Source organism: Dendrobates tinctorius, unplaced genomic scaffold, assembly GCF_039654945.1.
Source record: "Dendrobates tinctorius isolate UK_male_01 unplaced genomic scaffold, ASM3965494v1 ptg000054l, whole genome shotgun sequence".
Lineage (NCBI taxonomy): Eukaryota > Metazoa > Chordata > Amphibia > Anura > Dendrobatidae > Dendrobates > Dendrobates tinctorius.
In genome coordinates this window covers 875,999-893,825 of record NW_027361722.1, presented here as the reverse complement: position 1 = coordinate 893,825, position 17,827 = coordinate 875,999, and the positions used below count along the sequence as shown (strand labels likewise).

Genomic DNA, 17,827 nt, shown 5'->3' with positions numbered 1-17,827 from the left:
CACCTCCATGGAGCCAGGTGACCGGTAGGTACCAAACCTGACTTTCCCAAACGTAACCATGGGGCTCTAGTGACCATTGGGTCCAAATCCTGACTACCCCAAACGTATCCATGGTTCAAGGATGATCAATGGAACAGATCTGCATTCTTTTAGCTTGGGCCGTGGCCCCCTAAGCGCACATCCTGTAAAGTGTCAAATCTGTGTCCCATGTGATGGATGGCGGTGAGCCTCCATCTTTACCGGCACATGTCAGCTGTTTTGAACTGCTCAGAACAGCCATGGATGGAATTGCGATCCACCCGTGGCTATTAACCCGTTAAATCATAGAATCATAGAATCGTAGAGTTGGAAGGGACCTCCTGGGCCATCTGGTCTAACCCCCTGCTCAAAGCAGGATTCGCTAAATCATCCCAGTCAGATGTCTGTCCAGCCTCTGTTTGAAGACTTCCATTGAAGGAGAACTCACCACTTCTCGTGGCAGCCTATTCCACTCATTGATCACTAACTGTCAAAAAGTTTTTTCTAATATCTAATCTGTGCCTCCTCCCATTCAGTTTCATCCCATTGCTTCTAGTCTTTCCTCGTGCAAATGAGAATAAAGTTGATCCTTCTAAAATGTGACAGCCCTTTAGATATTTGTAGACAGCTATTAAGTCTCCTCTCAGTCTTCTCTTTTGCAAACTAAACATTCCCAAATCCTGCAACCTTTCCTCATAAGACAGGGTTTGCAGACCGGTCACCATTCTGGTCGCTCTTTTCTGAACTTGCTCCAGTTTGTTGATGTCTTTTTTAAAATGTGGTGCCCAAAACTGGACACAATATTCCAGATGAGGTCTGACCAAAGATGAGTAGAGGGAAATAATGACTTCACGTGATCTAGACTGTATGCTTCTGTTAATACATCCTAGAATTGCATTTGCCTTTTTTGTTTCTGCATCACACTGTTGACTCATATTCAGTCTGTGATCTATTAGTATACCCAAGTCTTTTTCACATGTGCTGTCACTTAGCCCTATTCCTCCCATTCTATATCTGCTTTTTTTATTTTTATTGCCCAGATGTAGTACTTTGCATTTCTCCCTGTTAAAAACCATTCTGTTAGTTGCTGCCCACTTCTCCAGTTTATTTATATCTTTTTGAATCCTCTCTCTCTCTTCTCTAGTATTAGCTATCCCTCCTAGCTTTGTGTCATCAGCAAATTTAATCAGTTTACCCTCAATTCCTTCATCTAAATCGTTGATAAAGATGTTGAACAATACAGGGCCCAGGACAGAGCCCTGTGGTACCCCACTTGAGACATTCTTCCAACTAGATGTGCAGCCATTTACGACCACTCTTTGGGTCCGATCACTAAGCCAGTTATGAATCCACCTAACAGTTGCCTTGTCCATTCCATACTTAGTCATTTTTTCAATAAGGATTGTATGAGAGACTTTGTCAAACTCTGACAGCGGCATTTAACATGCGTTTCCAGCAATCGCGCAGGAAATCCGCCCATCAGTGACCCAATCAAGTGATCGCGGGTCACCGATGGGTTGGCATGACAACCAGAGGTCTCCTGCAGACCTCTATGGTTGTCATAGCCAGACTGCGATGTGCGCCGTCCGGTGGGAACTCACAGCAAGTCAGCAGTTCTGCTACATACAAGCAATTTGATCATCGCCTGTATGTAGCAGCGCCGATCGTGCAATGGCAGCTTCTAGCCTCCATGGAGGCTATCGAATCATGCCAAAAGTATTTAAAAAAAAAAAAAGTTTTTTAAAAATATTAGAAAAATAAAGTTCAAATTGCCCCCTCTCGCCCCACTCAAAATAAGACAACAACAAAAAAAAAAAAATCAAACATACACATATTTGCTAACACCGCATTCAGAACCGCCTGATCTATCAATAAAAGAATGAACCCGCTCGGTAAACGGCGTAACGAGAAAAAAAATTTGAAACGTCAGAATTACGTTTTTTTTGGTCGCCGCAACATTGCAGTAAAATGTAACAACGGACGATCAAAAGATTGTATCTGCACCAAAATGGTATCATTAAAAACGTCAGCTCAGCACGCAAAAAATAAGCCCTCACCCAACCACGAAAAATGGAAATGCTACGAGTATCAGAAAATGCCAATTTTTTTTTTAAACAAACTTTGGATTTTTTTTTCACCACTTAAATAAGAGACCCTAGACATGTTTGGTGTCTATGAACTCGTAATGACCTGGAGAATCATAGTGGCAGGTCAGTTTTAGAATTTGGTGAACATGGTAAAAAAAAATCCAAAAAACAGTTAGGAATTGCACTTTATTTTTGCAATTTCACAGCACTTGGATTTTTTTCCCGTTTTTGAGTACACGATATGGTAAAACCAATGGTGTTGTTCAAAAGTACAACTTGACCCGCAAAAACCAAGCCCTCACACGGCGATATTGACTGAAAAATAAAAAAGTTATGGCTCTGGGAAGAAGGGGAGCAAAAAACAAATGCAAAAGGGCTCAAGACTCATGACAACAGTGTATGGTTTTGAATAAATGCATACATTCAAAAGTCAACATATAGTTAGCCCATTCCTCACGGCTTGCTGTAAATAGATGTCTGGGTAATTAAGATAAAATGTTGTGTCGTCACAGATGTAGCCAGGAAATTACAGGCCAGTGAGCCTTACTTCTATACCAGGAAAGATCTTTGAACAAATTATTAAACAGCATGTATGTAAGTACTTGGACAAGAATACAGCAATTAGCCAGAGCCAGCATGGGTCTATAGCAAACAAGTCATGCCAGACTAATCTAACTTCCTTCTATGATGGAATCACTGACTGGGTGGATCAGGGAAATGCAGTAGATATATTATATCTCAACTTCAGAAAAGTATTTGATAAAAGTATCTCATACTATCCTTATTGAAGAAATAACCAAGTATGGGATTGACAAGGCTACGCTTAGGAGGAGTCATAACTGACTCAGTGACGGTACTCAAAGAGTGGTAATATAGTGGGGTACCACAACGCTCTTTTCCTGGCCCCAGTTTTGTTCAACATTTTTATAAATGATCTAGATAAGGGAACTGAAGGTAAACTAATCAAATTTGCAGACAATGCAAAGCTAGGAGGAATAGCTAACACTAGAGAAGACAAAGAAAGGATTCAGAAGGACCTGGAGAAGCTTGAACAATGGACAGCGACTAATAGAATGGTATTTAACAGGGAGAAATGTAAAGGGGGTTTTACACTAAGCGATATCGCTAGCAATATCGCTAAAACGTCACTGGTTTTGTGACGTTATAGCGATATTGCTACCGATATCGCTATGTGTGATACTCACCAACGACCGGCTCCCCCGCTGTCCATCGCTGATCGCGCGAGAATGTCTGGCTCCATTTCTCGTCGGGCACTTCCTGCTGAGACTTCCTGCTGTGACGACGAGCGACGCTGGACGCGGGCGGGAGGACGCAGGATCGCTGTGTGTGAATGGTAAGTATCGTGCGCTGCGTCGCTGCTGCATCGCTGTGAGATCTTTCTGTGTGAAAGCTCACTAGCGATCATTTAGCGATGCACCAGCGATCCTGACCGGGTCGGATCGCTGGTTGGATCGCTGGTGCATCGCTAAATGTAAAAGGGCCTTAAGATTCTACATCTGGGCAAGAACAAACATTACATCTGGGCAAGAAAAACAAACATTACATCAACAGAATGGAAGGAATAGAACTAAGTAATAGCACATGTGAAAAAGATTTGGGTATACTAATAGATCACAGCTGCACATGAGTCAACAATATGATGCAGCAGCAAAAAGGGCAAACACAGTTCTAGGATGTATTAAGAGAAGTCTAGAGTCTAGATCACGTGAAGTAATTCTTCCCCTCTACTCCTCCTTGGTCAGGCCTCATCTGGAATACTGTGTCCAGTTTTGGGCACCACATTTTAAAAAGACAATGAAAAACTGGAGCAAGTTTAGAGTAGAGCTACAAGGATGGTGAGCGGACTGCAAAGTATGTCCTACAAGGAACGGTTAAAGGATCTGGGAATGTTTCGCTTGCTGAGAGGAGACTTAATAGCGGTCTACAAATATCTGAAGGGCTGTCACTGTGTAGAGGGATCATCATTCTCATCTGCACAAGGAAAGTCTAGAAGCAATGGGATGAAACTGAAAGGGAGGAGACACAGATTAGATATTAGAAAAAACTTTTTGACAGTGATGGTGATCAATGAGTGGAACAGGCAGCCATGAGAGGTGGTGAGTTCTCCTTCAATGGAAGTTTTCAAAATGAGGCCGTACTGACATCTGTCTGAGATGGTTTAGTGAGTCCTGCATTGAGCCAGGGGGTTGGACACAATGACCCTGGAGGTCCCTTCCAACTCTAACATTCTATACGCTGTATACCACCATTTCCACCCTTCTATACACTGGGATGCTCATGTATACGCTATATACCACCGGTCCAGTCCTTCAATACACTGGGATGCTCAAGTATACGCTATATACCACCGGTCCAGTCCTTCTATACACTGAATGCTCATGTATTCGGTATATACCACCGGTCCAGTCCTTCTATACACTGGGATGCTCGTGTATACGCTATATACCACCGGTCCAGTCCTTCTATACACTGAATGCTCATGTATACGGTATATACCACCGGTCCAGTCCTTCTATACACTGGGATGCTCATGTATACGCTATATACCACCGGTCCAGTCCTTCTATACACTGGATGCTCATGTATACGCTATATACCACCAGTCCAGTCCTTCTATACACTGGGATACTCATGTATACGGTATATACCACCGGTCCAGTCCTTCTATACACTGGGATACTCATGTATACGGTATATACCACCGGTCCAGTCCTTCTATACACTGGATGCTCATGTATACGGTATATACCACCGGTCTAGTTCTTCTATACACTGGATGCTCATGTATACGGTATATACCACCGGTCTAGTTCTTCTATACACTGGATGCTCATGTATACGGTATATACCACCGGTCTAGTTCTTCTATACACTGGGATGCTCATGTATACAGTATATACCACCGGTCTAGTTCTTCTATACACTAGATGCTCATTGTCATGACAGTAATGCACATTCTTAGCTTTGTGCTTTCAGGCCCGGCCACAATGGAGGTCTATGGTTGCCTAGTAACCCATGTCTTTACTTGGAAACCATTGAGTAAGTGAAATAGGTGTATATAATGGAGGAGGACACGCGTGCACGGCTGCCGCATCACGGGACTCTTAGGACTGACGCTCAGAAATGCTCCACAATCCTCTTAGAGAATAATTGGTCCGGGTCATTAGATATAATGGCTGCCTAGCAACAAGAAGAGGTTCCTGGAAACACCGGCAGAAGCTCTCGTCTCCTCCTTTGTATCGGAGGTAAAGGTTCTAGGAATTTTCACGTTGGTGGCTGAAAGGTGAGGGGTGGTCCCGTGTGGTTGGGGTGGGGGGCTACTCTGGACCACAAATAGATTTCAGGGTTTTATTATATTTATTTCATACACGTCACATATCATATAAAATACGAACGAAGATTAGACGATTGACAGGGCAGGCTCACGACAGAACGGGGCAGGCTCACGGCGGGACGGGGCAGGCTCACGGCGGGAAGGGGCAACAGGGCAGGCTCAAGGCGGAACGGGGCAGGCTCACGGCGGGACGGGGCAGGCTCACGGCGGGACGGGGCAACAGGGCAGGCTCACAGCGGAACGGGGCAGGCTCACGGCGGAACGGGGCAGGCTCACAACAGAATGGGCAGGCTCACAGCGGAACGGGGCAGGCTCACAGCGGAACGGGGCAAGCTCACAGCGGAACGGGGCAAGCTCACAGCGGAACGGGGCAGGCTCACAGCGGAACGGGGCAGGCTCACAGCGGAACGGGGCAGGCTCACAGCGGAACGGGGCAGGCTCACAGCGGAACGGGGCAGGCTCACAGCGGAACGGGGCAGGCTCACAGCGGAACGGGGCAGGCTCACAGCGGAACGGGGCAGGCTCACAGCGGAACGGGGCAGGCTCACAGCGGAACGGGGCAGGCTCATGACGGGTCAAGTTGTGTTTTCAATAACAACATTCATTTCATTGTATAATGGACTGAAAAATGGGAAAAAATACATTGAAACAGTGACAAGAGAAAAGCAAACAGTCATAGTATTGGGGGTTTTGTTTTTGGTGTTGATTAGGAGATAACAAGTACGGTAGCTAATAAGATTTTTCAGGTCAGTACAAAATGCGTCTGTATACTGTAGCTACTGAATTTTATATTTTTTATTTTAGTGATAGTCAGAATTTATAATTAAGCCTTCTGCTTTGTGTCGCCATTTTCTGAGAGCCGTAACTTTCTTTTCCGTCTATGCAGCAGAGGCAAGTCTTGTTTTTCGTGTTGTGGGCGGTTATTTCATTGATACTATTGAGAACATCAATGATCACTTATTTCACAATTTGGGGGAGGTGCACAGACCAAAAAGAAAAAACAAACATAATTCTGGAGTTACGATTTCTGTTTTTGCTTTACGATACCAAAGGAGTTAGACAATGATATACAGTGATGTGATAGACCGGACTACTACGGAGGCTGTGATACGGACCATGCTTGTTTTTAATTCTTTCGGAACATTTTTTTTTAAATTCTATCACTGTCTGATCACTTGTACAATGCTCATGGTTCTGCAGAATATAGCCAAACCATGGTTTCCTAATGCCGCCCACAGAAGTGCCGACGGGGCAGCCATGGGGTCTGCAGCAGGCCAGCCATGGGGTCTGCAGCAGGCCAGCCATGGGGTCTGCAGCAGGCCAGCCATGGGGTCTGCAGCAGGCCAGCCATGGGGTCTGCAGCAGGCCAGCCATGGGGTCTGCAGCAGGCCAGCCATGGGGTCTGCAGCAGGCCAGCCATGGGGTCTGCAGCAGGCCATTGCAAGCCCTGCAAGGAAGTCACAAGTCTTCAGTGGTAAAAGGTGTTCTCCTCCCAAATGTTAAATCTTCCAATGCAGGAGAGCAACGGTTTAAAAACAATTAAAAAAAGGCATCCTCACCCCACACTCAGCTCTAGCGCTGCTAATCTGATGCTCTCTGCTGTGACAGCCTCTTTATAGAGGCTGCATGTATATTTAATTTCCCAGAAAGCATTGCATGACCTATAAATGCCTCCACATGAACCTGATACTCTCCACGTACATAACAGGAATAAATTGCAGAGCATAAAAAAAAACAAAAAGCAAAATAAAGAAATAGTAGCATAAAAAAAACACTCATCAATTGTTCCCTTCACTACATTGGGGGGAAAAAGAAAAAAATTAACTAACAATAAGACTGAAAACAAAATAAATAACTATTTGTTATTGTAATTTTACAAAAAAAAACCCTAAATAACAACATGAATACCAAACTAACAAAATTAGACATAAAATTAAACAATTAAAATAAAAAATCCCTTAAAATTAAAGCATCCATTGAGCATTCTGGCCGTGCTCCTCGTTTCGGAGGATAGGTGTGGATCTTTCTCTGACGGTGTCTGTGCGCACCAGCACTAATCCCGCCTGTTATGGTGGATTTCTCCCAGCTACCAGGTATAGATTTGCCATCTCCTCGGCCTCGGGAGTCTCGTGTGATTGTTCTCCCATCAGAAACTGTCACAAATATAGCAGATATTGCGATGCTCGATGTGGTCACATTGACGGACATCTTTACCAGTCTATACCCCCCGTCATGGACACCCACCTGAAGAAGCCCTTGCATCCTTCACAAGTCATGGCATTAAAGTGATAGCCGGTTGCTCGGTCGCCACAAGCTCGGCAAATTTTCGGCTCGCCATCCTCCTCCTCGTCCCCCGTCCCGCAGCTTGTGGAGGTGTTTTCCTCCTCCTCTTCCTCCAGTACAATGGTTTCCTGGACCATGGACATGGTTTAGTCACAGAGACCTGTCGCTCGGGAACAGCCACTTCTTTTAATGCCAGGAGAGGCTCCTCGAGCGCCTACAACAGCGAGATCTACAAGAAATAACGAGGAGCATTAAGGGAAGATCCTGCTTTGCAACCAGTCACCCAGACGAGGATACACGATGTGGGGGGAGGAGGGGGATGCAGATATATGTGAGACTGAAAACAACCCTTCTACCATCACCGTCTCAATATAAAATGATTCCCGGAGACAGGACCCATCCATACACCCACAGAGAATTCACCACCCGAGTACATAGGATTTCCGAAGACAGGACCCATCCATATAATCAAGGAGAAATTACTACTCCAGTATAGAGGATTCCCGAAGTCAGGACCCATCCATACACCCACGGAGAATTCACCACCCGAGTATAGGGGATTTCCAAAGACAGGACCCATCCATACACCCACGGAGAATTCACCACCCGAGTATAGGGGATTTCCAAAGACAGGACCCATCCATACACCCACGGAGAATTCACCACCCGAGTATAGGGGATTTCTGAAGAAAGGACCCATCCATACACCCACGAAGAATTCACCACCCGAGTATAGGGGATTTCCAAAGACAGGACCCATCCATACACCCACGGAGAATTCACCACCCGAGTATAGAGGATTTCCGAAGACAGGACCCATCCATACACCCACGGAGAATTCACCACCCGAGTATAGGGGGATTTCCAAAGACAGGACCCATCCATACACCCACGGAGAATTCACCACCCGAGTATAGGGGATTTCTGAAGAAAGGACCCATCCATACACCCACGGAGAATTCACCACCTGAGTATAGGGGATTTCTGAAGAAAGGACCCATCCATACACCCACGGAGAATTCACCACCCGAGTATAGGGGATTTCTGAAGACAGGACCCATCCATACACCCACGGAGAATTCACCACCTGAGTATAGGGGATTTCTGAAGAAAGGACCCATCCATACACCCACGGAGAAATCACCACTCCAGTATAGAGGATTCCCGAAGGCATGACCCATCCATAGACCCACAGAGAAATCACTACTCCAGTATAGGATTCCTAAAGGCAGGACCCATCCATAGACCCACAGAGAAATCACTACTCCAGTATAGGATTCCTGAAGGCACGACCCATCCATAGACTCAAGGAGAAATCACCACCCAGTATAGAGGATTCCCAAAGACGGGACCCATCCATAGACTCAGTGAGAAATCACCACCCCAGTACAGAGGATTCCTGAAGACAGGACCCACCCATAGACCCACAGAGAATTCACGGTCTGTGCATCCACAGAACTATCATCCGATCAATGATCCATACTACCGGATATCATTGCTTTATGTACACCATCACTCTAAGTTTCACAAAACTCAGATCAAAGTGCGGCAACCTAGAGCGTTTGTCTCTCGAGGAGGCAACACGTCTGTACATCACACGGAAAGTCTATTGATTGAGCTCCATTTTTGAACCTGCATCCTCATGGCAGAGTTGTTGGATTAAATCTTGATGTCACAGCAACATGTCTGGAGCAGGAGCTGAGCTTGGAGGTGCTGTAGACTGCAGAGTTACATGGTGGATCATTGGCAAGTTCTGGAAATATTTTAAGGTATATCTCATGCCAGATTGGAAAAATTTTCGGAGCATGTTACAATGGATGAAAGGAATTGTGACGATTTCACAGAGAGTATAGGTAGCAAAGAAAAAAAATAAGTGTTGAAACTTAAAGCTGGCGGGTCCCAGTGTACAATTAACGTCAGCTCTTACAGGACACATTGGTGGCTGTGGCTCACCCGCAGCTCAAGGTATTCGGGTGGCTTTTTCATTCATCTTTGCTGAACTGCAGGGATAACCCGACCTGTCAGCTCTGATCGCGTGACAAGGGGAGAACACCGCATGTAAGGGAACAAGTCACACGGAACAAGCCTGTCCGTACTGGAGGAAGGGGAGCGATACAGGGAAGAGACATTTCAGGATACGTGCAAGAAGACTATCACTAGAAGACCCCTCCGAGTTACTCCAACAACTACATGCCGTAAAACTACCCGGCCTCCAACAAGAAATACTAGACCATATACTTCCAGAAATGCAGGTCTGTGTCAGAGGCGTGAGCACAATCACACAAAAAGCAGTCCGAATAAGCAACGTCCGAGGGACAGGAGGACTCGGGCATCATCACGTCATTCAGCAACAATAAAAAAAAAGACTCAAAATCCGACCTCCAGCAAAAAAGAATCACAGATTTATGGAGGCGTCTATAGCACACAGAGTGAGTGCAGCCACAGTGCAAAAAGCTGGATACATCACCAGAAGACGGAGATCATCCTCATCGGCAGCTCAGTAACCCAATAGCAAGTGCCCGTGCTGGCACTAATGTAGACACCGTACTAGACTACTAAAGCTTACGGATAGCCATACCCATTATGTGCCTATAATACTCACTCATGATCCCTGTCTAAGTAGCGGAGGTTGGCACCCTAGAGTCACAAAAGTGGTGCAGCCCCTCAATGTCGGCCATCTCTAGATTTCCCTTACCAGTCTGGTGTCAGAATATAAAGGGAAAATAGATGTATATTACGATTAAACATTCCACCCAAAAGGAAAATCCACCGACACCCTCTCTGGAGTATCAGATTATCCCAGTCCCCCTTCCTAACATTTTGTCTAATTACCTCTAACACACAAAAATGAATGTAACTAGATGGGTAACGGAGGACTAAGGCGAGCCGTCGAGAAGCGGGGACCACTATCGGGAATCGAGGGTGCCAACCTCCGCTGTCAGGCAGGGCGTGATGTAAGCGCAGCTTCTCATTAAACTAGTGTGACCATCCTTCTTTCAGGGAGATATCTACAAGATAGGAGGAAATCCTGGATATATTTTGTAAGAGATATTTTTTTTTCCAAGGCTGGAAGGATACAACTTATTTGCAAGAAACAGACTTTATAAACGAGGAGGAGGTACTGAATTATAAGTTAGAAAATGTATATCTGCACAGAGATCCAAGCTTCAGAGACTGGGAGTTCTGTGGAAACTGTTTGGGTAAGAATACAAGGACAGAACAATGGAAAGGACACCATTGTAGGCATTTACTACAGGCCGCCTGTGCAAGCTGAAGATATGGATGAACTCTTCAGAGTACTGAAGGAGATAGCAGAAGAAATTTTTGAACCCCTCTCCATAATCTTTGAAAATTCTTGGAGAACAGGAGAAGTGCCAGAAGACTGGAGAAGAGCAAATGTTGTTCCTATCTTCAAAAAGGGGAAGAAGGTGGACCCAGGCAACTATAGGCCGGTGAGTCTGACTTCTATACCAGGAAAGATCTTTGAACAAATTATTAAACAACATGTATGTCAGTACCTGGATAAGAATGAAGTGATTAAACAGAGTCAGCATGGGTTTGTAACTAATAAGTCATGTCAGACTAACTTAATTTCCTTCTATGACGGAATCACTGATTGGGTGGATCAAGGAAATGCTGTAGATATAGTATACAGTCATATGTAAAAGTTTGTGCACCCCTATTAATGTTAACCTTTTTTCTTTATAACAATTTTGGTTTTTGCAACAGCTATTTCAGTTTCATATATCTAATAACTGATGGACTTAGTTATATTTCTGGATTCAAATGAGGTTTATTATACTAACAGAAAATGTGCAATCTGCATTTTAACAAAATTTGACCGGTGCAAAAGTATGGGCACCTCAACATAAAAGTGACATTAATATTTCGTAGATCCTCCTTTTGCAAAAATAACAGCCTCTAGTCGCTTCCTGTAGCTATTAATGAGTTCCTGGATCCTGGATGAAGGTATTTGTGACCATTCCTGTTTACAAAACAATTCCAGTTCAGTTCAGTTTGATGGTCGCCGAGCATGGACAGCCCGCTTCAAATCATCCCACAGATGTTCAATGATATTCAGGTCTGGGGACTGGGATGGCCATTCCAGAACATTGTAATTGTTCCTCTGCATGAATGCCTGAGTAGATTTGGAGCGGTGTTTTGGATCATTGTCTTGCTGAAATATCCATCCCCTGCGTAACTTCAACTTCGTCACTGATTCTTGCACATTATTGTCAAGAATCTGCTGATATTGAGTTGAATCCATGCGACCCTCAACTTTAACAAGATTCCCGGTGCTGGCATTGGCCACACAGCCCCAAAGCATGATGGAACCTCCACCAAATTTTACTGTGGGTAGCAAGTGTTTTTCTTGGAATGCTGTGTTTTTTAGCCTCCATGCATAACGCCTTTTTGTATGACCAAACAACTCAATCTTTGTTTCATCAGTCCACAGGACCTTCTTCCAAAATGTAACTGGCTTGTCCAAATGTGCTTTTGCATACCTCAGGCGACTCTGTTTGTGGCGTGCTTGCAGAAATGGCTTCTTTCGCATCACTCTCCCATACAGCTTCTCCTTGTGCAAAGTGCGCTGTATTGTTGACCGATGCACAGTGACACCATCTGCAGCAAGATGATGCTGCCGGTCTTTGGAGGTGGTCTGTGGATTGCCCTTGACTCTTCTCACCATTCTTCTTCTCTGCCTTTCCGATATTTTTCTTGGCCTGCCACTTCTGGGCTTAACAAGAACTGTACCTGTGTTCATCCATTTCCTTACTATGCTCCTCACAGTGGAAACTGACAGGTTAAATCTCTGAGACAACTTTTTGTATCCTTCCCCTGAAGAGCTATGTTGAATAATCTTTGTTTTCAGATAATTTGAGAGTTGTTTTGAGGAGCCCATGATGCCACTCTTCATAGGAGAATCAAATAGGAGAACTACTTGCAAGTGGCCACCTTAAATACCTTTTCTCATGATTGGATACACCTGGCTATGAAGTTCAAAGCTCAATGAGGTCACAAAACCAATTTAGTGCTTCAGGAAGTCAGTAAAAAGTAGTTAGGAGTGTTCAAATCAAGAAAATGATAAGGGTGCCCATACTTTTGCAGCGGTCAAATTTTGTTTAAATGCAGATTGCACATTTTCTGTTAGTACAATAAACCTCATTTGAAACCAGAAATATAACTGAGTCCATCAGTTATTAGATATATGAAACTGAAATAGCTGTTGCAAAAACCTAAATTGTTATAAACAAAAAAGGTTAACATTAATAGGGGTGCCCAAACTTTTACATATGACTGTATCTTGACTTCAGCAAAGCATTTGACAAAGTCTCTCATACAATCCTTATTGAAAAAATGACTAAGTATGGAATGGACAAGGCAACTGTTAGGTGGATTCATAACTGGCTTAGTGATCGGACCCAAAGAGTGGTCGTAAATGGCTGCACATCCAGTTGGAAGAATGTCTCAAGTGGGGTACCACAGGGCTCTGTCCTGGGCCCTGTATTGTTCAACATCTTTATCAACGATTTAGATGAAGGAATTGAGGGTAAACTGATTAAATTTGCTAATGACACAAAGCTAGGAGGGATAGCTAATACTAGAGAGAGAGAGAGGATTCAAAAAGATATAAATAAACTGGAGAAGTGGGCAGCAACTAACAGAATGGTTTTTAACAGGGAGAAATGCAAAGTACTACATCTGGGCAATAAAAATGAAAAAAGCATATATAGAATGGGAGGAATAGGGCTAAGTGACAGCACATGTGAAAAAGACTTGGGTATACTAATAGATCACAGACTGAATATGAGTCAACAGTGTGATGCAGCAGCAAAAAAAAGGCAAATGCAATTCTAGGATGTATTATCAGAAGCATACAGTCTAGATCACGTGAAGTCATTATTTCCCCCTACTCCTCTTGGTCAGACCTCATCTGGAATATTGTGTCCAGTTTTGGGCACCACATTTTAAAAAAAGACATCAACAAACTGGAGCAAGTTCAGAAAAGAGCGACCAGAATGGTGACCGGTCTGCAAACCCTGTCTTATGAGGAAAGGTTGCAGGATTTGGGAATGTTTAGTTTGCAAAAGAGAAGACTGAGAGGAGACTTATTAGCTGTCTACAAATATCTAAAGGGCTGTCACATTGTAGAAGGATCAACTTTATTCTCATTTGCACAAGGAAAGACTAGAAGCAATGGGATGAAACTGAATGGGAGGAGACACAGATTAGATATTAGAAAAAACTTTTTGACAGTTAGAGTGATCAATGAGTGGAACAGGCTGCCACGAGAAGTGGTGAGTTCTCCTTCAATGGAAGTCTTCAAACAGAGGCTGGACAGACATCTGACTGGGATGATTTAGCGAATCCTGCTTTGAGCAGGGGGTTGGACCAGATGGCCCAGGAGGTCCCTTCCAACTCTACGATTCTATGATTCTTTATGCATCAAATGGCCGAGTTCTCCAAAAAATATAACATAGTTGTCATGGGAGATTTCAACTATCCAGACATTTGATGGGAAACTCTCTCAGGCAAAATTAACAGGTCAAGCAAATTCTTATCCTTTCTTGCTGACAACTTTATCTTCCAAAAGGTAAAAAGACACAAAATAGAAATAGACTTACCGGTAATTTGGTTTCTAGGAACCTTCCACAACAGCAACATCGGAAGATGTCTCCCCACCCTAATAGGGGACAGGAACTCAAAGGTTAAACACCCATCCCCTTCCTGCAACCACCAGTGTTTTCCTTGACACACTAGCATATATAGTTACCACCAAAGTGCAGGATTCATCCAATAAGAACATCAGATAGGGAAGGAAATTAGTGCTGTCGTGGAAGGTTCCTAGAAACCTAATTACCGGTAAGACTAATTCTATTTTCTCTAGTCACCTTCCACGACAGCAACATGGGAGTACTACCAGCAGCTAATTTCTTTAGGGAGGGACCACGTCCTGCAGAACTCGTCTGCCAAAAGTTAAATCCCTATTGAAATTTAGCCTGTAACGTCTGGTGAACATGTGGATCGATGACCAGGTGGCGGCTCTGCATATCTGCTCTGAAGAAGTGTTCCCTCTCTCCCCATGATGTTGCTACTGCACGGGTAGAATGTGCTTTCAGTGAAGCGGGTGGAGCCAGATTCGGTGATGAGTAGGCCAAGCAGATAGTTTGTCTGATCCAGTTAGCAATAGTATTCTTTGCCGCCTTTTTGCCTCTATTTCGTCCCGAGAACTGGATGAATAGATTCCGGTCGACACGCCAGGCTTCAGTCTGTTGGAGGTAAAAGAGAACCACCCTGCGGACGTCGAGGGTGTGAAAGGCTTCTTTCTTAGGGTTGGAAGGGTTTGGGCAGAATGAGGGTAGTACAGTATCCCGATTTCAATGAAAGTTTGAGACCACTTTAGGCAGAAAGCCGTGATCTAATTTCAGGATAATACTGTCAGAAGTGAGAGTCAGACAAGGTTCCTGTATGACAGGGTCTGCAATTCTCCTATGCGCTTAGCTGTAGTGATCACAACTAAGAAGACGGTTTTGAGGGTCAGGTTTTTTATGGTCATAGACGCTAAAGGCTCGAATGGATCTCTGGTTAGTCTGTTAAGTACTATATTCAGATCCCAAGGAGGAACCTGACTACGAAGCTTAGGACAAATCCTAGCTGCCGAAGTCATAAAGCGTTTGATCCAGTGGTGGCCGGCTAAGTCTAGATCAAAAAGGGTACTAAGAGCTGATACTTGCAACTTCAGCGTGCTAGGCGTAAGCCCCATTTCTAGACCGTTTCGTAGAAAGTCTAAGATTTGCACTACATTGGGACAAAATGGATTGGGGGTGTTTGGGGAACACCAAGACGAAAATCTTTTCCAGACCTTGGCATAGATGGCGTTGGTTATTGGCTTTCTACTTTTATGGAGGGTTTGATTCACTTTATCCGAGAGTCCTTTGGCTCTCAGAACTTCGGCCTCAGTAACCATGCTGCCAGGTTCAATTTGCGTAGGTCCGGGTGTAGTAGCGGACCCTGGTGATGGAGGTCGATTTTTTGAGATAGAAGCCAGGGGCCTTCCTGAGCCATATCCAGTAGGGCACTGTACCAGCTCCTCCATGGCCACAGAGGGGCGATTAAGATTGTGGGGACTCAGTCTGTCTGAATTTTTTATAATCTTTTTGCCAGTATGGGTGGAAAGGCATATGCGAGATCGAAATCCCACAGTTGGGCGAAAGCATCTATTCCCTGGGCACCGTCCGTCTGGAAGAGGGAGAGAAAGGTCTTCACTTTCGCATTTTGTCTGTTGGCAAACGAGTCTATCTCGGGAGTCCCCCATCTTGGAGTCAAAGATGAGAAGACCGCTTGGTCCAGGCACCACTCCCCTGGATGGATGTCTTTCCTGCTGAGGAAGTCTGCCTGGGTATTGTCTGACCCCTTCAGATGTACTGCTGTGACCGATAGTAGGTGTTTTTCTGCCCAGGAAAAATTTTTGTCTGCCATTATTTTTAGATCGGCGTACTTCGTGCCTCCCTGGTGCCGGAGGTAGGCCACTGTGGTCATGTTGTCCGAATAGACACGGATGTGGAGATTTTGGATCAGTGTTGAGGCTTTTAGTGCCTCTTCTACAGTTTTTAGCTCTCTCAGGTTCGAGGAACTGGTGCTGATGTATGGGGGGCCATCGTCCTTGGAAGTAGGATCTCTCTACTACTGCACCCCAATCCCGTTGACTGGCATCCAAACACACCAGCTGACCCCCTTCTGAAGGTTTTCAATAGTTCAACCACCACCTCAGGGCCGATTTTACATGACCAGGGAGTGGAATCCTCATGGTCAATGGATTCTGACGTCTTCTGGAGTATAGAAGTACGTGAGTTTGTAGAAGTCGTGTATGGGCTTGAGCCAAGGAAACCGCCTGGATACATGCAGTCAGAGATCCTAGGATGTAGGAAGGACATTGATTCTCTTAGGGTTGGTGCCCTCTGGTCCCTGAATCTGGTTATCCTGTGGACAGGGTCGACCTGACAATCTTTGGGTAGAGAGGATGTAACCCCCCCCCCCCCCCCCCCGAGTCCAAAATAACCCCCAGAAACTTCTTCCTTGTGGAGGGATGAATCTCTGATTTTTCCAGGTTCGGGTTCCAACCCAGGGATTTCAATATTTCCGGGGTCTTTGCCACATCTGTGTTCAGACGAGGGTCAGATGGTGCAATGATAAGAAAGTCGTCCAGGTACGGGATGATGCATACTCCCAGACCGGGTCGCCATCATTGCTTGTCTGGGGTGTGTTGCTGGTGTGGGACAAGGATGTTCTTGCCCTTGCCTCCCTTGGGATAACTCCATCCCCCTGTTTTTCCTTTTCCCTGAACTCTCTCTGCGAGGGGGGGGGGGGGGGGCGAAAAAAATGTTTTTTTAGGATTTTTTTGTTCGGGAAGAGATTTTTTCTCACCCGTAGCCTTGTCTAGGATGTTATCCAGAACAGGTCCGAAAACATAGTGGCCCTGGAGAGGAATGGCGCATAGCTTGGATTTGGAGGTAAAGTCCCCCCTCCCCTCAAGATTTTAGCCATAGTGCTCTCCTAGATGAGATGGAGAGGACGGCGGATTTTGCTGCTACCCGGACAGACTCAGCGGAGGCGTTGGCTAGGAAGGAACCCCGTAGCCTTCTGAAGGAGGGGGGGGGGGGGGGGGGAGTCGAGTATTTCCTCTCTTGAGGTGCCCTGTGTCAGATGACCCTTAAGTGTGCGTGGCCATAGGAATAGGGATTTGGCCATGTATGTTGAGGCTATGTTTGCTTTAAGCAGATTGGTAGAGGTGTCCCAGGACTTCCTTAACAAGCTTTCTATTTTCCGATCCATGGGATCTTTGAGCTGGGAAGTGTCCTCAAAAGGGAAGGGCTGTCTTTTTAGCTACCCTGGACACCTGTACATCTACTTTTGGGGTTTCCATAAGGAGCTATCCCCGTCTAGGGTGAATCGGTTTTTCAGTTCCGAGGGCATGCTAAGGCCTTTCTTCATGGAGGATAAGATTCTGCACATTTTCGAGTACAGGAAACCCTTTTTGATCTTTGGGTTTTAGACCCCCCAAACATCTTGTCCTGTACCGAGT

At 45.1% G+C, this 17,827-nt stretch overlaps 1 protein-coding gene across 2 annotated transcripts in view; it reads right to left on the bottom strand.

The window, feature by feature from the left end:
• NR1I2 (nuclear receptor subfamily 1 group I member 2) overlaps positions 1 to 17,827 on the bottom strand; it is a 69,865-nt gene that overhangs the window by 24,085 nt on the left and 27,953 nt on the right. For both annotated transcript variants that reach the window (XM_073576972.1, XM_073576973.1), the window contains one exon: positions 7,705 to 7,972. In XM_073576972.1, coding sequence (XP_073433073.1) covers positions 7,705 to 7,886 — 182 coding nt within the window. In that variant the 5' untranslated portion in view covers positions 7,887 to 7,972. The remainder of the gene's footprint in view (positions 1 to 7,704; positions 7,973 to 17,827) is intronic.